Source organism: Hyperoodon ampullatus, assembly GCF_949752795.1.
Source record: "Hyperoodon ampullatus genome assembly, chromosome: 3".
Classification (NCBI taxonomy): Eukaryota; Metazoa; Chordata; class Mammalia; order Artiodactyla; family Ziphiidae; genus Hyperoodon; species Hyperoodon ampullatus.
In genome coordinates, this window is record NC_136916.1 from 3,952,400 (window position 1) to 3,975,547 (window position 23,148).

The 23,148-nt window shown below is 38.0% G+C and overlaps 1 protein-coding gene across 4 annotated transcripts in view; it reads right to left on the minus strand.

Annotated features, from left to right (window-relative positions):
* Window positions 1–4,734: 4,734 nt before the first annotated feature.
* EPC1 (enhancer of polycomb homolog 1) overlaps window positions 4,735–23,148 on the minus strand; it is a 66,973-nt gene continuing 48,559 nt past the window's right edge. Inside the window, exons 3-15 of one of the 4 annotated variants that reach the window (XM_079700181.1) lie at window positions 22,839–22,984; window positions 22,232–22,438; window positions 21,707–21,855; window positions 20,644–20,803; window positions 19,275–19,448; window positions 19,098–19,187; window positions 18,866–19,014; window positions 17,135–17,487; window positions 8,737–8,855; window positions 8,570–8,656; window positions 7,588–7,729; window positions 7,115–7,478; window positions 4,735–5,089 (exon numbers count right to left, since the gene is read on the minus strand). In XM_079700181.1, coding sequence (XP_079556307.1) covers window positions 5,017–5,089; window positions 7,115–7,478; window positions 7,588–7,729; window positions 8,570–8,656; window positions 8,737–8,855; window positions 17,135–17,487; window positions 18,866–19,014; window positions 19,098–19,187; window positions 19,275–19,448; window positions 20,644–20,803; window positions 21,707–21,855; window positions 22,232–22,438; window positions 22,839–22,984 — 2,213 coding nt within the window. In that variant the 3' untranslated portion in view covers window positions 4,735–5,016. The remainder of the gene's footprint in view (window positions 5,090–7,114; window positions 7,479–7,587; window positions 7,730–8,569; window positions 8,657–8,736; window positions 8,856–17,134; window positions 17,488–18,865; window positions 19,015–19,097; window positions 19,188–19,274; window positions 19,449–20,643; window positions 20,804–21,706; window positions 21,856–22,231; window positions 22,439–22,838; window positions 22,985–23,148) is intronic. The other 3 variants (XM_079700184.1, XM_079700183.1, XM_079700182.1) reach the window with 3 other exon arrangements.

Below are 23,148 nucleotides of genomic sequence, written 5' to 3' on the forward strand. Positions count from 1 at the left end.
TACTTCTGTGTGTCAACTTATTTGGCAAAAAATAAAAACACCAGAACAAGTATTAAGCTGTGAGTTATTTTCCCAGTTCCTACCTGACTGCATCATCTTGACAAAATGAAATTTAATTCTTTTTAGGGGAAGGCACTACATTCTTTATCTTTTTGTTTTTTCTTAAACATTGGCCTGAGTGAGTACTGTACTTGCATGGTCTCGTTTAAATCCCCCAACAATGTAGGTGCTATTATTTTCCTCGTTTTAGAGTTTAAGACACTGGGAGAGGTTAAGTAACTTACACAACGTCACACAGGCGTACAGCCAGAATTTGAACCAGAGGTGCCTGGGCTTCAGTTGTCATCTGAACACACATTGGCACATGCTAGGTTATATGGTGCCCCATCTGATCCTTGGTTTCTGATACAGAACTGTGTCCCTTGTCCTCCGGTGCTGACTCTCTACAGCTCTGGCTCCATCTAAGTAAGCTATATCCACACCTCCTTAGAAGCATGGGGTAAATTTCAGCTGCTTTACGATGCCACTCCTGGACCATGAAAAACTATGTAGGTATCTCAGGCATTAGTCACCTAGATATGCCACACAGTTATTTTTGATTCTTACTGGTCATAATGTCGTATCATTTGTATATATTGTTGCAACTGACTTGCTAAAAAATGTTAAGCATTTTTTGTGTCAATGTTCATGAGGCACGTTAACCTGTAGTTTTCTTTTGTTGTAGTTTCTTGTTTTTGTTTTTAAATCTATTTCTTCTGGAGAGAGCTTTGGTAATTTGTGTCTTTTAAGGGATTTTTTCCATTTCACCTAAGTTGTCAAATTTATTGGCATATAGTTTTTAATATTTCCTTGTATTTGAATTTCAGTAGAATCTGTAGTAATGTTTCCTCTTACACTCCTGATATTGGTAAATTGTATCTTCTTTTTATTCTAATTTGTCTGGCTAGAGGTTTATCAATCTTATTGATCTACTCGGAGAACCAGCTTTTGGTTTCATTGGTTTTCTCTACTGTTTCACTTTTTAAATTTTCCTTCCATTCTGATCTTCATCATTTCCTTTCTTCTGTCTGCTTTAGGTTTAATTTGTACTTCTTATTCTAGTTTTGTAAGGAGGTAGTTTAGGTTATTGATTTATTTCTTAATTTTTGGTATAAATTTCCTTCAAGTGCTGATTTAGCTACATCTCACAACTGTTGATATGTATACTTCCATTTTCCATAGTTTTCCAGTGTCCACAGTTCAAAATATGTTCTAATGCCCCTTTTGACTTCTGCTTTGACCCATATTATATTTAGAAGTTTGTTATTAGGTTCCAAATATTTAAGGGCTTCCTAGATCTTTCTGTTAATACTAACTTAATTCTATTCTAGTCAGAGCAAATACATTGTATGATTTAAATCCTTTTAAATTTATTGAGATTTGCTTTATGGCCCACAGTATGGTGTACCTTGCTAAACATTTCATGTGCATTTGAAGCAAATGTGTATTCTGCATTTGTTGGATAGAATGGTCTAAAAATGTCAATTAGGGCAACTTAGTTGATAACATGGTTCAAGCCCTCACTGATTTTCTGTCTACTTGCTCTATCAAGTATTGGAAAGGGGATACTGAAACCTCTAAATTTAATTGTATATTTGCCTATTCCGCCTTTTAATTCCATCATTTTTGTTTCATGTATTTTTGAATTTCTGTAATTAGATGAATAAATGTTTAAGAATGTTATGTCTTCTTGATAAAGTGATCCTTCTATCATTATGAAGTGACCTTTTAAAAGTCCTGGTAATATTCTTTGCTCTGAAATGTACTGATATTAATATAGCCACTCTAGATTCTGATGAGTGTTAACATGGTATATCCTTCTCCATCTTTTTACTTTTGTCCTATTTTGTGTCTTTAGATTTGCAGTGGGTTTCTTTTTTTTTTTTTTGCGGTAGGCGGGCCTCTCACAGTTGTGGCCTCTCCCCTTGCGGAGCACAGGCTCCGGACGCGCAGGCTCAGCGCCATGGCTCACGGGCCCAGCCGCTCTGCGGTATGTGGGATCTTCCCAGACCGGGGCACGAACCCATGTCCCCTGCATCGGCAGGCGGACTCTTAACCACTGCGCCACCAGGGAAGCCCTGCAGTGGGTTTCTTGAAGGCAGTATACAGACGGGTTTTTCTTTCTTTACACCATCTGACAATCTTTGCCTTTCACTTGGGTTGTTTAGACCATTAGCATTTAATATTGATGTGGCTGGGTTTAAATCTACCATGTTCATATTTGTTTTATATTTACTCTGTCCTCTGTTTCCTTTTTCTGTTTTCTTTTGGGTCAATAGAATATTTTTTACGATTTTACTTTCTTTCCTGCTTATTAGCCGTACCTTTTTGTTTTGTGATTTTAGTGGTTGCTTTAGGACTTAAGTATACATCCTTAACTTAGCACAGTCTACCTTCAAGGGATATTATACCATTCTGAGTGCAGGATCAGGCCCCTAGGCCCTCTTCCTCCCCTGACCTTTGTGCTACTGTTCTCATATATGTTCCTTCTCCTTGTGTTATAATGCCATAATACACTTATTATTTTTGCTTCAAAAAGCCAATTATCTTTTAAAGACTTAAAAGATCAGGAAAAGAGTTTTAATGCGTACACATATATTTACCATTTCTGATGGTCTTTGTTTGTGTGCACCCAGATCTCTGATACCATTTTCATCTGCTTCAGGGACATCCTTTAACATTTCTGGTTATTGGCCGTCTGCTTGCGATGAATTCTGTCAGATTTTGTAGGTATGAAGAAATATTTCACCTTCGTTTCTGAAAAACAATGTTGCTAGGTTTAGCATTCTAGGTTGAGAGCTTTCTGTTCAGTAAGGATATGGCTCCACTGCCTTTCACTTGCATGGCTTCCAGTGAACATCTGCCGTCGCTCTTATTCTTCTCTGTAATACGTCTTTTTAAACATTATTTTTAAGATTTTCCTCTTCATCATTGATATTTAACAATCTGATTATACGCTTTAACGAATTTTCTCCGTGTGTGTGCCTGTGGCTCGCTGATTTCCTGAGGCCTGTGGATGGTCTTCGTCACATGTGGAGACGTGTTGGTCCTTTACTGTATTCTGACACCTAAGCCAGGGTGAGCCTGTTCTGACCACATCACTCCTCTGCTCCAGGATCCTACGTCCCTAAAGTCACCTACCAGGCCCGCCACGAGCAGCCTCCCCGATGCCCTCTGACCTGACCTACTCCTCTCCTCTTTGCCTCTGCGCCAGAGCCACACTGCTGTTCCTTCAGCAAACCAGGCACACCCCGACCTTTGTATGTCTCCTCTCCACCCACCCTGCCCCATCATCTCTGTGGGCGCTTCTCTGCCCACCCTACTGGAAGCGGCAACCTCCACCCCGTCCTGGCACGGCTTCTCCCCTCTCCTTGCTTTACTTTCACCCCCAATACTTACCATAATACAATTTAAATGTTACATATTCATTGTGTTTTTATCACTCAATGAAATTATAAATTCCAGGAGGGCAGGAATGTTTTTCACTGTAGTAGGACCTAAAACAGTCCCAGGCATACTAGGTAATCATTCAATAAATAATTGTTGAAAAAAATGAACTGGAAAGTAATTGCTCACGTTCCCATGACCGGCCCTGTCCCCCACCCCTTTACTAAATGATTTTAATTAAAGTCACACAAAAGTTCTTGGGTTGAAAAGAAAAGCAAACGACCACTACACATTAGTTTGTCAACATGTAATGCCCTGGGTTTATTTTGTGAGAATTCTATCACAATTTTTCCAGGTGGGATTAAAAACCTTAAGGATAATGTATGCCATTGGACTGGGCATTCAGACTTCGGTACTGACAAAGCACTAGTAGTAGTCTGTTAAGTACCATTCTCTTCACAGAAGAGAGGTCAAATATTTCCAAAGGAAGGCACCCGATATTTGTGGTTCTGGCCTCGCAGCCTTCTGGAGAATCTTAGAAGGAAAAAAGCTGGCTGGCTGTTTTTAGAAACTGGAATGATGATACACGTACAGCAATTACTGCATTCTTCTCCCTTATATCCTTTTTGTAAGAACAAGTAAAGAATGAAGTCTTTGAAACAATTCGACAATAAAAAAGTACAATTTTTTTCTTGTGCTAAAAAAAGGGCAAGACAACATAAACTCCAGTTGTAAGGACTCCATTTGCATACTTGATTTAACACTTTCTGGTGTGGAAGGAAATGGGACTACTGGGCTGTTTGCAGAGCAGCAACATAACATTAGTGCTTTAAGTACCAGAAACTACCCACAGCTCTGTGGGCAGGTGGGGATGGGAAGATTCAAGAGACTTCATTTTTAGCTCGTTACTTGTCCTAATGATAGTAGACCAGGAAGATCCCCATTTAACAGTACATTCCCCATTTTTAAAAAACTGATGCCTTTTTTTTTTTTGTAAAATTCTGTATGTATGTCACCATTTTTTTTCACGATACACAGAAAACTCAGGGACCCAGAGGGGAACCAAGTTATGTTATACCATTTACAAAATACCAAGGAGTCCACAGCTACCTAACACATTTACTACAGCACAGGAACCAATGAAGGTACAGTGTACAAAACTGTAAACACGGCACAATAAATAGATAAAACAGCAGGTTCTGCACCATGCACATGATGTGATGACACCTCATCTCTACACACTCTCACATCTCACACTCTTTGTTGCAATTTATTTCCCTCCCCCCACCCCCCAAGTGCAAAGCATCACAAATGAACATCTCTGTATTCAAGTAACATATATACAAGGGTATTACAAATATGCAGTACTGTACAGATAATTGCTGTATTCTTAATTTACAGATGTTGATTTTTTTCCCTATTAACAGTAAGAAAAGAAAAATTGAAGCATGAGAGATGAGCATTGCTGTCAAGTCCCCACAGCTGCCACAGAAACGCATGTGCTGCATTCCATCATCCCTTGCATTCAAAATGCTACTGATGCATAGCACCTAATCAAGTCCCCAGGCTGCGGCTCCACTCCTGAGGAAGCTACGTCACCTCCATCGCTACTGTATTGTCTGCTATGTTGTTTAGTGCTGGCTTTTCTGATTCATGATTTTCCCTGTTGAAAAAAGTTCAATAAATTACTTATCTGCAATCAATTTAACAAATCAAGATGATCTTCCCAATAAAAAGTTTAAATGTTTTTAATAATAGAAAGAGATCTGACTCTTTTGGGGCAGGATAGCAAGTAGAGAAATATGAACTTTTACGATTTATTATTAGGAACACACAACCAGAAGTCAGGCTTGTGTCCGCTGCACATTCCACAGTCAACTACATTACCAACAAACCTGTAGTAGCACCCAAGCAACCGAGATGTTACAACACATAAAGAATAACCAAGGTTTAGTTTAGAGTTTCAATCTCCTCCTCTATTAAACCTTTCCTGAGAGTTTTAAAAAGGAACCACGTGAGTGAAGCTCATTCACGCCAGGACTTCTAAGTCCGAGCTCTTTCTCTACGTGGAGCTCAGCAATCAGAAGACCAGGGTCCCCGCTGCCCCTACCCCTCGACTGCCCACGTGCTCGGAGAGCTCAGCTCCTCCTCTGGGTCTCAGTTCCCTCGTCTTTATTTATGTATTTATTTATTTTTAAAATTTTATTTTATTTACTTTTTTATACAGCAGGCTCTTATTAGTCATCCATTTTATACACATAAGCGTATACATGTCAGTCCCAATCGCCCAATTCATCACACCACCATCCCCCCACCCGCCGCAGCTTTCCCCCCTTGGTGTCCATACGTTTGTTCTCTACATCTGTGTCTCAATTTCTGCCCTGCAACCTCAGTTCCCTCATCTTTAAACAGGGGGGCTAAAGTAAGTGATGTGAACGTTTCCCTTACACTTTGAGTCTCCCGCGGTTACATAATTCTGTAGTGATGAAAACCACGTATTATGTATTTAAGTAAGAGCTATAGTTGTCTGGCTAGCTATGACTAGATCCAGAATATTAAGAATGGATGAGCACTACCACTCAGATGTGACTACCACTTAAGTTGAGAAGCAGAAGGGATGCACGGGTCCAGAAACTAATAGCTGCAGTCTGTTGCTACGAAGCCTGCTCCCTGCCCTGGGCCACTCCCAGCTGAGGAAGTCTACGTGTCAGAGCGGCAGCCAAGACGCCTCAAAGTCCAGCCGCCAACCCCTCCAGCTTCTACTACGAATCTTCCCAAGTCTCTAGACAAACTAGGTTACTCGTTAACCCCTGAAACACATACGGATTTCCCCAACTCTTCTTCCTCCCTTCTGCCCAGCCAAGACGAAATCGGATTTTCTTTTCTTTTTTGGTAGAACATTCCCAGAATATCCCTGGTGTAAAAAATATCTCTTACATGGAAATTAGAGCCACACTCTATACATGCTAATTTGACAAGCATATTATATTTCGTGACACCTCTAGAACAATTTTTACCTATTACTTACAATTAATATTATTTAACTTTTCACACTTTTATGCTCATCTTCTAACTCAACTGAAAACTCCCGTCTTTCTCTTTTTGTTTCTCCTCAAGTAGACAGCAAGATTTTAATTCCTGTCAATGTTTAAAACAGAATAGAGCCTGAGCAAACATTCTAAACCGTCTACTGAAACCTAAGAAAACAAGTTAGCATAGAAAATAATGGTTTGATTAAAAGTTGACCTGGCATGAATACTGTAACCCTTTACATTATTTACATTATTAAGAGAGGCTTAATTAGTGCACTAGCCATGGTGGGTTTTATCAATTCTGTCTACGTGAGAAGCTGTGGAAGAAATCATAAGCAAAAGAAACATTCTAAAGAGAACTCCTTCGATCCAAAGGTGAAATAAAGAGTGAGAATATTATAAGCTCTTATTATACTAAGTCATGTCCCAATCATACATGGAATATTCACTATACTCCCTTTAAAGTTCAAATCCTCAGCAATATTGAATTACAACATCTATCTTTTAGTTCTTACATAAATAAGGAATTCTCATCTATACATTTTTAATGTATATAAGGAAAAGAGCAAAAAACACAAAGAAATAAGTAGAAATGCCAGAGAATTTAAGTCAGATTTCATATTTTTCAAACACTCTGGGCTTAAATAACGACTCACCGTGGAACTGCATCTACAGAGGATGAAGACGGGACCTTGGAAACTTGACAGTTTGCTGCGGCAGCCAGCTTTAAGGCAGACGATGGGACAGCACTTAAAGTCCTAGGTATGTGTCGTGCGTTTATGGGGGCGAGAGAGTTTACAGTGGCGACTGATGAAGGTACAGTTAATCGGATGTTGTTCCCAATCAGAACCTGAGTTGTTGCAGAACTGGCAGCAGTCACTGGGTGACTCGGCGCACTGTGGGAACCCGCGGTCTGCGTCACGTTCGCAGGCTGTAGCAAAGCTGGCCCTGCCGTCGACGGACTCGTGTGGACAAGTGCCGGGGGTGCAGTACTACTGAGGTGGAAGCCCTTGTATACTCCTAGGGAAAAGGAGAGAAGCAGCTGAACGACTGCAACTCCGCTCCTTGCTTATTACAGACATACGTTACAAACGTTATCACAACACCTTAAACGTCTTTGTCCTTTTACCTGAGGCTGGAAGGACGCCATTCACCCCGATTCCAAGCACCACATCCTCCTTCATCTTGAATCCCATCAGTTGTTCTGATGTCACCAAAGCAGAAGCAGCAAATTGAGCGCTAGCAGAATCCAAAGTCTTGGAAACAAAACCCTAAAAAGAAAATACAAAACAAATCTAATCAGCATCACTTAGTCTCAAATTATTATTAAAGCTACACAGGTTACCAAAATCAGTCTGAATATAAATGAAAGTTGCAAACCACTGAAATATCTTCATCTCTCCAACAGGCGTAAATTTGATTAATGTTCAAATCATCTTATAACTCAAGGATTATGAATTTTGATCTTCTTATGTGACAATATATAATATGGAATTACCAAAATAAGCCTTTTATAATGTGGAAACAGTAAACCTCCAACACAAAGTGTTGTACACGAAATATGCTAGTAAAACATTTCAGTGATTTGCAATGAATGAATCAATGAATGAATAAATTCATATAATCTGAATAAGTAAGTATGTAAAACTTCCTTCATCTAACTTACACATACATATACACATGTGACCAAAGGCACCTTTGGGACAGTAAGGTAACTACCCCTTTAGAACAGAAGGAGCAAAACATCACATTCTAACTCAGCCTAGAAGTAAAGAAGCGCCTTGAGTTTTTTTAAATGAATTTTTCCTCTAAGATGCTTAGAGACACGAATCTCAGCCTTTAGTTAAGCCTTAAATATGTTTAAGTGGCAAACATCTACATGCTTCAAGTTCAAAAGTGATTTCTTTTAATAGTAAAAGAGGTTATTTTAGCATAAATTTTAATAATAATTAAAACTCTCCACATAGAGAGCTGGGTGGGGTTGTATATTAAAGAGGTACATTCACAGACTACAGGTCAGACTTGAAGACAGGGTCTCCATCTCATCTGACTATGCTTTTTAGTTTTACTTTTTAAAATAGGGAGCAGGGGGCAACAGCTTCTATACTCACCTGTAACATTCTTTCTAAACCCTGTTTAGAATGGCTATGATGTAGATTCAGGTGAAAGCCACTTTTCTGCTGGTTAGATGCAAGGCTCTATGACAACAGTTGGTAATTAGAGATGAACTCTGGTGGGAAACCATGAGGGATAATCATAAGACAGACAAATCCCTCACCTGTGACGTGGTGGTGGAGGAATTACTACTTGCTTGCTGTTGCTGAATTTGTGCAAGCTGCTGTTTCTGCATGAGTGCCAGCTGCTGCTGATGTTGCTGGTATTGTTCGGCTGTAAATGCTGAACATAAAATGAGAAAACACTTTATAAAAAGGCACAGCGATCACACACATCTTACAGTACACTAAAACAAATTTTAGCATTTAAGAAAAAATTTGTGCAGAATTAAAGCATTTTAGCATCCTGTTAAAGATCAGTTCCAAAAGAAAATTTCAGCATTTTTATAACCACACTTATCGAGAGTGGCTTGAGTTTAAAGAAAAACAAAATGAAACTTTCCGAGTTGCACATAGGAAAAAGCAGTGCTCACTTCCCAAGTTTCAAAACCATTATTTTTTGTAAGCTGTGACACTTGTGCTAGACAGTGTAAAAGGTAATACCAGCTTTTTTCATCCACATATTTGAAATTCAGCTTTGCACTGAGCTTGAGAAGAAATCTGATAATCACCATTTAGTTTCTAGTTTATTCATACTACTGTCCCAATGCATTCAGATGATCCCTAGCAGTTCTGTGTAGAAATACTAATTGTTCTACATATTTTCTAATTTTAGTCATTACAAAAATTTCCTTCATATGAAATATAAGGTTGTTGGTTTATTACTTTTTTTTTTTTAAAGAACCCATCCTTTAAGTTTAACAGGAAGAAAAGAGGCTCCAAAGGTTAATTAATTTTCCCCACCCAATTAACCCACCTGGAAAAAATCCAGTCAATAAGAACGGAGATGTTTATGTTGGTTTACTGTACAGAATGATGTCTGAGGAAAGACACTGTGTTATGCTACTTATGTTTGTCTATGGAGAGCTCAGTTCTAAAAAAAACAAACAAAAAAATGTTCATTTATTACTCCCCCAAAAAGTGTGTGCAGTTTTTAAAAAGGAAAACTTTTTTCTTTTTCTTTTTTTTGCCAATTAAAAATAAAGAAAAAAAAAAGCACATACAATCTCACAACATCTGACTTTAAGGCTTCTTTTAAGAAGCCTGTGATGGTTGCATAAGAACTATTTAAAACAGAAAAAAAAGGGTTATCATGCATCCCTGGGTACTAGGGAATCTATAAATCATGCATATTTCCTCAATCTAAAGTTTAATGTTTTCAAAATTCTGTCAGCTAATTTGTTGTTGTCTTTAAAGACATTTTGATAATTTCTTTAGAATATTACTTCATCAAGTTTTGCAATTTTTACTTATAACTCGTAAGAATCTTTATCCCCCAGGATACAGCTTCTGCCTAGGACACCTACAAAATGCTTAGATAAATGTTAAGTAGAAATTCTACCATATTTTGAACGAATCAGAAAACTGGGAAATAATGTTTAAGAAAACCTCAGAAGTTATTGGTATTTACACAGGCTTTTATACTTGCGCTGAACTAATTTCTTGGGTTACAAAGGCAAAAAATAATTTCTTGTTGGAAAAATTCTACTTTTCCATTTTCTTATTTTGGGTGTTACAAATCTGTTTAGTTGATATATGTCCTTTGATGAGTTTCTCTTCCTACTATGTTTGTAATTCTCAGATCTGAATTCTACCGGAAAAAGCTTTTATTGATAATAGGATAATCCATAAATATTGACATAAACTTTCTGTCAACGTGACCATTTCCATATAACAGAAACATGTTAAATCAGAACTTGAAGAAAAAAAAAATGCTGTCCTAAAAGAGTGATTATAATTAAAACAATATCTCTATGTTGAAAAAAAATCCATAAAAGCAACTGTTTAAAACTAAAGATCCTTAATTTATTAGATAGGTTTGCTAATATGTTTTTGCGATTTCTACTTTAATTTCCTAAGCTTGAGTGCGTTGCCTAAATCTTGAATTTCCGGGTAGGAGATATTTAATAAACTTAAAAAAAGAAGAAGAAGAAAAAAGGACCATTTCTGGAAGGTCACGTCATTACACATCTAGAAAACAATAATTTAGCATTCACTGTAAAGATCTATATACAAAACTCCATTTATATGAATGAAAATATTCTTTTGCAGAATTCTGCTGGTATTTGTTTTAATTTAAACATTAGCAATATTAAATTGGAAATCGATTTGAATAAAGGTTCCAAATATTTTTGCCCTATTTAAATCAACATTTCAGTCCTCAGTCTCTGAGGGTTTTGTGAATTTCACTTTTTTTTTAACAACTGTTAACTTCCTCCAAATACAGATTTAGAAATAAAAATGCAACTGACATTTTAGATTACTAACGCTCATTGAGATTTTAGATCCCTATGTTAGCCTATTTCTTACATATCTCTACACTCCAGAGTCTAGTTATAAAAATTTCCCCTGGACATTTCTGATAAATGTTCTAGAAGAAATGCACAGAGTAACATATAAGCTAGAAGTGATGGTAATAAAAACCATGGGTCTAGGGGCCAAGAGATCTTGATTTTTCTTTCATTCTCAGCTCTGTCATAACTGGCTGAGTCCACCTGAGCAAGTTATTTAATTTTGGGGGGCTCAGTATGTTCATCTGAAATACACGAGATTAAATTAGGTCACCAATAAAGTCCTTTTCAAGCCATGAGATGCTAAGATTTTATATTTCTTCTGAGAAATAAAATTCCAATCCAAAAGGCCGTATGAATGCGTAGGAAAGCTTGGACAAAGGTAAGGCAGTACATTTGGGCAAATAAAATCTGAGCTGGGTTTTGCACTATTACTTACACAGGAAACTGAGCAAAGTCTAACCAAATGCTAAGTGGAAATAAACAAAAATGAGCATATTTCCCTGTATCTCTATCAAGGTAAAGTTTTTAGGTTCTATGTCTACCTCCAGATATTGTGTGGTAGTCAAGTTTGCAATTCACACAAAGATGGACAAGGTAGTTTCGTGGACAGATCACTAGACCTAGAATCAGAATCATTTCAAAGGACCAAACAATTTTAGATCAGGAGGGATTCCTGGTGATTTCCTTCTATCATCTCACACTAGAGGTGAAGAAACTTTTCATCTGAGGTCACAAAGATATTTAGTAGTGGAAGGGGAAACAAAACTACCCCCAAACCAATGAGATTTTAAATATAAAAAGAAATAGACAAAAGTTTGTTTTAGATTTAATATTATTTACAAAAAATAATCAAACTTTTAATGTACCAACAGTGTGCATCACGCTTTAAAAGAAATCTCATCTACAGAGCATCTGACAGACAGGGGTCTAGGGAGGAGAGCAGAGGCACAGGAGGGACAAGATTAAAAGCTGAGAACAGGGAAGGAGCACGACAGGCCTTCAAATATCTGGAGGACACTATGATGTGGGAGATCAAGAGAACGTACTCAGTGTGCTTCCAAGGGCAAACAGGACCCGCGGATTTAAATTTAAGGAGGCAGCTTCTGCTCGATATATGGACAAACTTTCTAAACAAGACTCCCAACTGCAGAATAACCTCATCTAGAAAGTTGCTGAATTTTAATCTGTCCCTAGAGGTGCCGAGGCAGAGGCCAGAAACCACCGCTGTGTGGGTAGCTTCTAACAATCCTCTGGGGTAGGAATTTAGATGAAATAATCTAAAACTTTACGAGTCCACGTCTTATGCAAGGACCTATCATGTGGTAGGTACACCAGCGCTGGGAATGGCCTAGTGTTCAGCCTGCTGGCCTTTAAGTCACATTCCTGTAGCTGGAGCAGATCAATGGAATGACTGGGGGTGGCAGGGCTGTGGGGGGAGGGAGGTGACAGGTACTTAGGAAAAAGTAAACAATGTGAAAATTCAGTTTGAGAAGATGGTTTCTAGATTACCAAAATGTATATTTTGTTAAAAAAAAAAAAAAACAAACCCAAACACCTGTTTTAAAAGATACTCCTCAATTAGAAATTTCTCTGAGCAGTACACAGGCAGAAAATTATTTTAATACAGGAGAGAAGGGTAACTATAAAGAAAAAAACATAAGCTGAAATGACTCCAGACAGTATTACAGTACGATCCCCTGATCAGTAAGCCTGAACTGATAGACTGGAGGTTCGTGAGCACATATCAGTTACCTAAAACATCCAATCTGAAAACAAAAGTTTGTTGTAATTCATATGACGGCAAAACACGACCAAACCTGAATTCATTTGGCTGCAAACGTCTTGAACATGAAGTTATTTGTGGTCAAACTTTCCACTGAGTGTGACTATTCTCGCACTTCACTACACAACTGTAGAACTATTAATGTATTTCACTACGGGTGTTACTCCAGAATCTGCTGAGGAAGTAATTCTGAGTTTTGAAGCACATCTGGGTAAGGATAAGGTCCCACACAAATCTACAAAATCTAACAATGAAAATATTCAGTGTTCAAATCTAGAGTTCCTTTTTTACCGTAATATTAAAATTTTATGCTAACTAATAAGGACCTACTGTAGAGCACAGGGAACTCTTCTCAATACTCTGTAATGACCTGTATGGGAAAAGAATCTAAAGAAGAATAGATAGGGTCTTCCCTGGTGGTGCAGTGGTTGAGAGTCCGCCTGCCAATGCAGGGGACACAGGTTCGTGCCCCGGTCCAGGAAGATCCCACATGCCGCGGAGCGGCTCGGCCCGTGAGCCATGGCCGCTGAGCCTGTGCGTCCGGCGCCTGTGCTCCGCAACGGGAGAGGCCACAACAGTGAGAGGCCCGCGTACCGCAAAAAAAAAAGAGTAGATATATGTATATGTATAACTGAGTCACTTTGCTGTACAGCAGAAACTAACACAGCACTGTTAATCAACTATACACTCCAATAAAATTTTTTTTTTAATTTATGCTACAAATAGAAGTAAACCGCACTGCTGAGTAAGCTACAGATATTGAGGCTTATTAGAACCTATCATTCTTGCTACAATTTCTTATTGACTTATGAAAATAAACCAAATCTATACTATAGATATGGGAGTTTGGAAAAATGACTTAAAATGCTGATGAAATTTCACTGGGAACTAGGAATTCAAATCCTGAACATATAATGGTTTTAAAATCACTTTTCTGGAAAAAAAAAATCACATTTCTGTTTTCAGTCTTTCTGAATTACAGATTCCTTCCTAATTATGAAAAAAGGTATTAATTCTGAATCTGATATCCCCTCAAACAAATGCAAATGAATACTTAGTCACTGAACAAACACTAAGTTTTCAAATATTTTTTTTATAAAGTTTTTTTTTTTTTCTTTTCTCTTTTGGCTGCACCGCCCAGCTTGTGGGATTTTACTTCCCAAAGCAGGGATTGAACCCGGGCCCTCGGCAGGGAGAGAGTGCAAAGTCCTAATCACTGAACTTCCTGGGAATTCCCCAAAGATATTTTTGTAGATTAAAAAAAAAATTAGAAAAATGTATTTGGAAACTGTCCAAATCACATATTAACTAAAGATTATTTAAAATACACAATTTATCCAAATCCAGTCCTAAAAATTCTAACACTGTGTCATTCTGCTGTACAGTATCCAGAGGCCCAAGCACTCTAGCACTGACTAACCAGGCTACTGGTCTGACTGCACAACTCTGCAAAATGGTCAAGACAGGGAAGCAAGCAAAAAAGACTCCAAGCAGCAGCGGACACAGAGGCTACGAAAGCTGGCGTGTTAGAACTCAGGCCTTTACCAAAAACAATGGCTCCTGACAGCCTCATTAGAATTTCCTATTTCAAAGTGAGAACAGGCCCTTATAGAGGCTTATTTAGAAAAGGGACAATCAGTCCAGAGGGCGTCACTATGTCACAGCATACACATAAATATTAATATTTAAAACAATGATAGAATAATCAAAAACGGCTAAATCAAAACCCACATATTTGGCTTAGGCGGCAGGCAAGTATATCAGCTGACTCGTAGGTCATGTAATGACTGGTTAAGTTCTACAGTCAGTGTGGTAAAAATTAAGCCTAAAAAATTCCTTTAGGGCTTCCCTGGTGGCGCAGTGGTTGAGAGTCCGCCTGCCGGTGCAGGGGACACGGGTTCGTGCCCCGGTCTGGGAAGATCCCACATGCCGCGGAGCGGCTAGGCCCGTGAGCCATGGCCGCTGAGCCTGCGAGTCCGGAGCCTGTGCTCTGCAACGGGAGAGGCCACAACAGTGAGAGGGCCATGTACCGCAAAAAAAAAAAAAAAAAAAAAAAAAAAAAAAAAAAATTCCTTTAGCGTGTACCACAATGGGTCCATCTCCTCCTTTTAACAAGCCCGACACAGCCATGTTTCCCCCGGCATCACACTAGATCAGAGTTTCTGTGGCTGAATACCAGACGGAGCAGTTTGGTTTGTATCTGGGGGCTATACCAAATGAAAAAAAAATCTTTAAAACTACAATTACATTGACAAGATGAGATGCTTAACAGAGCGAGGCAGCAATGCAGGCACTGATGCAGCAAGAGGAACAGTAATAGACTCACTTCTCCCGTTCCCAGCGTGGCTCACTCTTTTAGTTCCACTCTATTTAGAATCCTGTATAATATCTGAACTACTAAAATTTTAATTTTTTCTCCAGGGGCCTATAGCTGAATTCCCTTAAGTTAAAGCTACACATGATATGAGTCCATTGTTACATACTTTATAGAGCACAAAGAGAAAAGCTTTAGGTTTCTGGAATATTCACAGACATGAAAGAATGAAGCATTACCCTAAAGCAACTTGCAGGTATCTATTCTCTAAGTATACAGGAAGATCTAGTAACATTTAAGGGAAAATTGAAAACAATTAGATGCAACAGAAAAAAATAGATAAACCCATTTAATTTTATCACATATACAGGGGAAGGAAATGATTAAAAAGAAAATTATACGGTTATTAAAGATTTTTTTCAGCTATACTTTTGGTAATACTACTGTTCCATGTTCACCTTTTAATATTCTTTGGCAAACACAAATCAAGTAAGTTTTACAGTATCAATGCTTACTTAAGTAGTATGGCAAAACAATTTACATTAAAAAAAATCACTGTAGGGCTTCCCTGGTGGCGCAGTGGTTGAGAGTCCGCCTGCCGATGCAGGGGACGCGGGTTCGTGCCCCGGTCTGGGAGGATCCCACATGCCGCGGAGCGGCTGGGCCCGTGGGCCATGGCCACTGAGCCTGTGCTCCGGAGCCTGTGCTCCGCAGGGGGAGAGGCCACAACAGTGAGAGGCCCGCCTAACCGCAAAAAAAAAAAAAAAAAAAAAAAAAAAAAAAAAAAAAAAAAAAAAAAAAAAAAAATCACTGTAAGAGCCTTAGGATAGTTATATGACTTTATTTTAAGAGGTGGAGAAGATGAGGAATTGACAGAACAAGCCAGTTTTCTACGTCTAGTCTCAAAAGAATTTTAAACATCTTAAAAATCTTTATCAGGCAAACATATTACAAGTTTATACTATTAAAATCTCTACACTCACACCAATATATAAGTCCTCCTTCATACTGAAAAATTCATTTTGATTTTTAAGACTATAAAAGCAGAGAGAAACTGACTCTTCATGATATAGACTCTGAAATTAATGGGATTACAAATAATCTGTTAGGTAGGCCTCAGAATAAGTTAGATTATTTTCTACTTAATTTCTGAAATGTTATTATTTTTCTTATGAGCTGAATGACTTCCGCTTCGCAGAAGTACTTTATTTCTAACCACAAAGTAAATTAGTTTATGGAACCTTTTCTGAAGGTCTTTAAGAATAAGAAGCACATTTTCATATTTATTAGGTTTAACTGTAGCCTTACCAGATAATTAGGGGGACAGAATAAACATCTTTATAAAAATCTGTATGACAATTTTAACAGTGAATTTCTATAATCTACATGCCTCAGACAACAGATATTTGCTTTAAAACAGAAAACTAAAATTTGAAGAATATTTTAAGTAGATGGCATTTATTTTAGACACGTTTCACAATGGAGGCCTAATGCTAAAGTAGGTATTACCTGAAAATGTTTCCAAAATTATTAAAATAATCCTTACACAAACGTTGTTCTTTGAAAAATTAGTTTCCCTCTTACAAATTATTCTGAATGACTGTGTAAGCAGAGAAAGCTTGTGTATCTATCAACTTGCTGGCTTACTTTAAAGCAGTCTAAGTAAAAGACCAGAAAAGTGTCCAAATATAAAACACTATCAATTTATGGTCCATTTTCTTTTTATTTATTATTTGAAACATAATAGTTGAATCTTGGTTGGTAGTTCACAAAGTATATCCAGGAAACAAATGTCATATATTAAATAGCAATAAACATCTTACGTATGTGGAAATGTTTAAATGAAGACACACGTACAATCAGGACTCAAATAAATACTTAAACCTTGATTTTTAAAAAATTCTACTTTAAGAGAAAAGGACTTTTAGCTGTAAGTATAATAGACCACATATTCCAAAAACTGATGAACCTGGTGCTTCTACAGAAACGCACGTCGTAACGAATGAACATACCAAAGTGCGCTGAGCCACTGCCGCTTTTACTCTGCACAGAGGCGCTGCATGTCTGGGTCCCAGGTTGTGCTGCTCCTGTTCGACTTACACTCCGATACCATTTTCTACAGGAGACTCCATCACTGTCACTGTCACGTAGGGATGGTGTCCGAGGCCTAAAATGCCGCCATCTACATGATTTGATATTGACTAGTATCTGACTGAGGTCTTTAGAGAAAGATTTGTCCGAGGTATTTGTTTCTGAGGTATTGGCAATCTGATTGACTGGAGAATGTTGTGGTGAGGAAAGCATTTCCAAATCCAGATGGCGAAACATGCTGTCATAGTCCGAGTGAGCTCTGTCCAGTAAGACCCTGTTAAAAATAAGGCACAAACAGACATGTAAAACAGCTACTCCCCCAAGTCCCCCAAAGCCACGTCATACTGAATATTTAAGAGCTATAAATTTGATTATTTTGTTATTTGGCTCTATGGGCTAAAATCTCAATTTCTGTTAAGGTTCTTTCACTTTATAATGATTCGATTAAAGAAGAAAGTAATCCGCCTTAAAGAATAAGGTATACTATCCATCTTACAACAGCTAGATTCTTCTAACAGTTCTACCTTTGGCTTTACTGTCACCATACAAGAGAATTTGATTTTCCACTTCCATTATAAAGCACCAAAACATTCATGAAATATTGCTAACATATCTGTTCTTTATTTAAGTAAAAACTTCATTTTTTTTTTTTTTGGAGGGGGTAGGTAGGAGAAAAGCAGTAAAAGGTATGTGATCTTTGGATATTTTACACTATTAAAATTTTTTATAGACAAAATATTTGAAGCTACCACTCGAGAGGATATATTTTCATTTTATTTATATAAACTTTATAAATGATTCCATCTTAAGATGTTAACACTGACTCATGCTAGTATCGAATAAAATATAGCCAATGTAGAGAATTTTCACTACTATGATGTCAACATAATGATGGGGTTGAAAAAGCACTCAATAAAATGTATTTTAGTGACTGGATAATTCTAAACTAATGGTGAAGTGATAATAACTGCAATCAAGATTCAAAAATGAAAGAAATGTGTATGTCATTAACTGACTGTAAATTACACCCTTAGCTTTCTTCCTCAAAGCACCTTTGATGATTTACCTGTTTTGCCTTTTAATTTTTTTTCACTAATATTATATGAGTGTCTTTCTTTTCCTTCGCTTTCATGTGTTCTGCATCTCCTCCCCCCTCCCACACACAACTTCTCACATAAAGGCATCCAGAGTAGGAAGGGCTCTATCAGGTCTAAACAAAGGCAGGCGTCCTGACAAGCTGATATCAAGATCAGGTCCTGCATGGACCCTGGAGCCTTTCCACTGACGAGTTAACTCAGTGTACCAGTTATATGACACTTCTTAGCTTCCTTAATCCTTTTTCTCAATATCTCCCAGAACTCCTAAAACGATTTTTTGTAATCCTGATTTACACTTGCCTTCATCTATCTCGGAGGCTTTCGATCTTGGGAAGAAAAGCAGATCCATTAGGGAACCATTAGTTAGGCATTAAAAGCTACGGTTGTATAAGAAACAGGTAACAACGTAGTGCAGTATCTCAGTCAAAAAAATCAGTTAAGAATAGCAGACAGGAACAAAACGAGCTCTTTAGAAGGATCACCTCACTTTAAGCTTTAGATCCCATCGCCCACCATCTAAAACATCCCTCTGCTAGGAACACGGAAACGCCTTACCTTCCACCGCGCCCAACCCGTCTTCGCGCAAATCCGATACACCTCTGGGGCACGGTCAGGGTGGTCAAGCAGTAGCGGTATCGCACATCCCCTAATCCTCCGTCGCTAGGACTAGTCCAAGGCCAGTTGCCAGTTTGGTCTAAGTGAGGCTTAAAAAGAAAAATCTGAATTATTTTTTTTTGTCAGCTCCAGGTAAACAGTTTGTTACTTAAAAAGAGAACCCGAAACTTACAGCATAGTACTGACAGCCTGCCTTCCTACGGAAAGCAAAAGGACCATCGGGGTCATTCTCTTCCTCAGCTTCCGAAGAGCCAGACAGAACCTTTAAATAAAAGGAAGTGAGTGAGAACATGTGCCTTCCCACATTCCTCATCTGTGTTCATGAGAAATCAGAAATCCTTCCACTCACCTGGGAGAGAGGCTCTTCATCCGAGCTGGGAAAATCATACTGGTTCAGGTCTTTAGCGTTGAAGGCCGGCAGCACGGCGGGGCCGGCCTGTTGAGGAGCGGCAGCAGCAGACGGTAAGACTTTGGGCTTCTTTTCATATTTACGTTTAGGTCGGATAAGATCGGCCTTATCTTGCTGCAATACAGCCATGAATTACACGTTAGAAACCATGTTCAACAAACTGAAAGTTTGGGGGGAGTTTTAAAAATAAGTTTACTGCTAAAATGAAGGCATTCCCACATAAGAGATACAAGACCCTTAACATTTTGTCATCTTCTGTTGTAAAGTCTTAGAGGTTGGTCTCTGTGAAAACAGGAATATGTTTCTACAACCTAAACATAATCATAATCAAGTAAAAGAAGAGAACAGAAGTTCTCCAGCTGCTGAAATCCTTGAACAACAATTAGTATTTACTGCTGGCTCCTGTATCTGTTTCTTAATTTTCTATGAAAATTCTAGGAGAGAATTTTTTAAATGGGATGTCTAGTCTTTATTCTAAGGAATTAACGCATCAATATTGGGAAAGTAATAATGAAACATATACACAAAGCAAACTTCAGATAACTGTTAACATAGTGAAAAATAAATCCATAATGCTGAGATATTAAAAAAATAAAGAGTAAGGACTTGCTAGCTAAACAATGAAAGAGAATTGCGAGCAGTTTTAGAGGATAAAGATATGAAATCATTATATAGGGAAACAACACGGGAATAACACACAGAGGCAAGAGTGACAAAGCAATGAACGCAGTGCATGTTAGAAGTATGTGTGGCCGGGGAGGGCACAGGCAACAGGCAAGAAAGACCAGAGGCAGAAATGATATTTGTTAGGAAGAAAAAGATCATGGCAGGTATCACGGCTGACATAAATATTTATACCAAGTTTTATGCAGTTTAGGGCATTACGGTTTTTAAAGAAAAGTTAATTATTAAACTATAAGGTATCTCTCTTTACAAGTTCTACTGCTCTATCTACAGGCCAGTCTTAAATCAAAAGCTGGCTTTCACGATAGGGTTTATATACATTTTTCTTTTTCACTCTGAATCTGGTGATAAAATACCACTCAAGGGCTTCCCTGGTGGCGCAGTGGTTGAGAGTCCGCCTGCCGATGCAGGGGACACGGGTTCGTGCCCCGGTCTGGGAGGATCCCACATGCCGCGGAGCAGCTGGGCCCGTGAGCCATGGCCGCTGAGCCTGCGCGTCCGGAGCGTGTGCTCCGCAACGGGAGAGGCCGCAACAGTGAGAGGCCCGCGTACCAAAAAAAAAATAATAATAATAAAATACCACTCAACATTATCAGCTACTACCGCCCACAGAAAATTTTATCACCTTATTAGCTTTAAACTCCTTGACATCCATGGCTTCCTGGTGTTTGAACTGGCCGCTGCTGGTGAGGGGGACAACGGGGATGGAGTAAGCAGGTTTCATGGGCTGTCTCTGCGCCATGACCTCAGACACGATCTCGCCACTGTAGTCACCCAGACTATACCTGAAATGGCAAAGAAAGGAAGTTGAAAAAGTTAGTTCAGGAAGTACTCATCCTCGTGACGACTAATAACTAACTGAGCTATAACTATAAATCCTGAGTAGACCTAAGGTAACATTACAGGTAAACTATTTGCTGAATGCTTATTAAAACTAAAGATGACATAATTCCTGTTGTTTCTTTCTTTTGCTTTTTGGCTTATAGCTTTACCTTGGCACCATTAATAGATAACTGTGGGAAAGGAAACAAAGGCTTAAATTTTAACATAGCACTTTTGGTGAAAGATTTGGTGGAGATGTTGAAATTCATGCCTAAAATGGTGTGGAGGAACTTTCTGCTCATTTGAGTTGCCTGTGCTATAAAACCAACTTTTCTGAAATGAATCACAATAAACTGATTAGTGGTTTTCTTTGGGAATAGGGACTACGAAATAGGGGAGTGAGGCTTGACGTTTTCACTGTGCTCCCTGCTACAGGACTGCCTGAGTGTTAAGATTACAGGCCTTACCCTCTCCCCCTTTTATACTTCCCTGTTAAAAAGCTCAGTTAAGTGTTAAGAAAAAATTCAGTACCATCTAGTAAATAAAATAAAAACTTCAGAAGTGACAAATGTTCTCTCCCTCACAGCCCTGCACACAAATCAAGTAAGGGCAAAAGAATATGATTCCAAAGTGTCAATACCTGGCATAACTTAATAACTTAATTTTACTGAACCCAGTCACTTTAAAAGTGAAAATAGAGGAACGTATGTAAAATTATACAAAGCATACCACAGCACACATTTCAGTAGTCTCTATTATTAAAAGAATATATTTCTGGAGTTACAGATAATTGCTTAGGACATAAATTAACTCTACACAAAATTCTAATGGTACCACGCTGCTAATGCTACTAAAATATACCTTACCTCTTTTCCATAATTTCCAGTGTTAAGTGCAATAGCTCCCTTTTACTCTTTTCTCTTCTTTTTATCATCTCTAGAATAGTAACAGCCCGACTTAGATCTCGACGCAGCTTAAGCATTTTTTCATAAGAGGCTTCATCATTTTTGCGATTCTGCAAATATGAATTTGCTTTGTTTAATGTCAATAAGCATTTCTGACTACTGGCATTCTGAGTATAGCTAGAGATACAGAAGAATATATATATTGGAAGGGTGAGATTACAATTTAAAGACACTGAAAGGGAACACGGATTACCAGGAAATCAATTTTGAATATGGTTTTTAATGGATTAACATTAAAATATATCATTAATAACTCTAATGAATTTTAAGGCTGACATTTTAAATTAATATTTTTCATTACAATATATAGGAAGTCTGTCTAAACACAAATTAAAACACAGCCTTTAGATACTGAGATACTCATAATTATAAATAAATTTTCTTACATCAAAAAAATTACAAAAGAATTTCCCCAGGTTCTCTTACTTTTCGAGTCTGCATTTTTTCAGTACGTCTTCTAAAAGCCACATAAGGATCATTTGTGCTGGAACCATCTCGCTTCTCTTGTTTTACTGATGGGATAAGAGATGGCCCTCGACAGTTTTTTCTCTTTTTAATCCAGTATTCATAAACTTCTCTAATTAATTCATCGTCTTCTTTTAGCAGTAGTTTGGCTTCCTGCAGACTGACTGGCTAAATGTAAAATCACTATGTCATTTTCACATAATACAAATAAAAGGCTCAAAAGTACCTCTAAATTTAAATGACAATAATCAAAATAACAGCATTAACAACAGACATGCTGAGCACCCTGTACATGTCAGACCATGAGCTAGATGCTTTATATAAATTATTTAATTTTTGCAACAATCCTGCAATGTTTATCCATCTATTTTACAGATGGGGAAAGAGAGGCACAGAGAAATTTAAACATACTAAATATTACACAGGCCGGTAATGGGCAGAGATAAGACATGAACTCATGCTTCTCCAGAGCCTGCTTGCTTACCCTCTCCCCAGCATTACACTGTTTCCATATGGAAGAGAGATTTATATAGACATATACACACAGTTAATATAAATGAAGCTGTACCTGCTGACCACTGCCTTTTTCTAGACGGTCAATCATCTCCTCAAATTGCAGTGGGCAGATGTCCATTTTCTTCTTCAGTTTATTCACAAATACTTCATCTTCAGAATCCAAATCATAATCGGGCTGCTCAGCATCCAAACTAAAAGCTGACAGAAGAAACCATAAGCAATCGTTTATTGTGTGAATACACGGACTAAACCTCTCACAGATGTCTGGAAAATCTCTAAAGAAATAGGAAAGATTTTTGAAAGATTTTGTTTTCAGACTCACAATCTAAGCTTCTCACACTTAAAGTTTAAGAAAGAAGGGA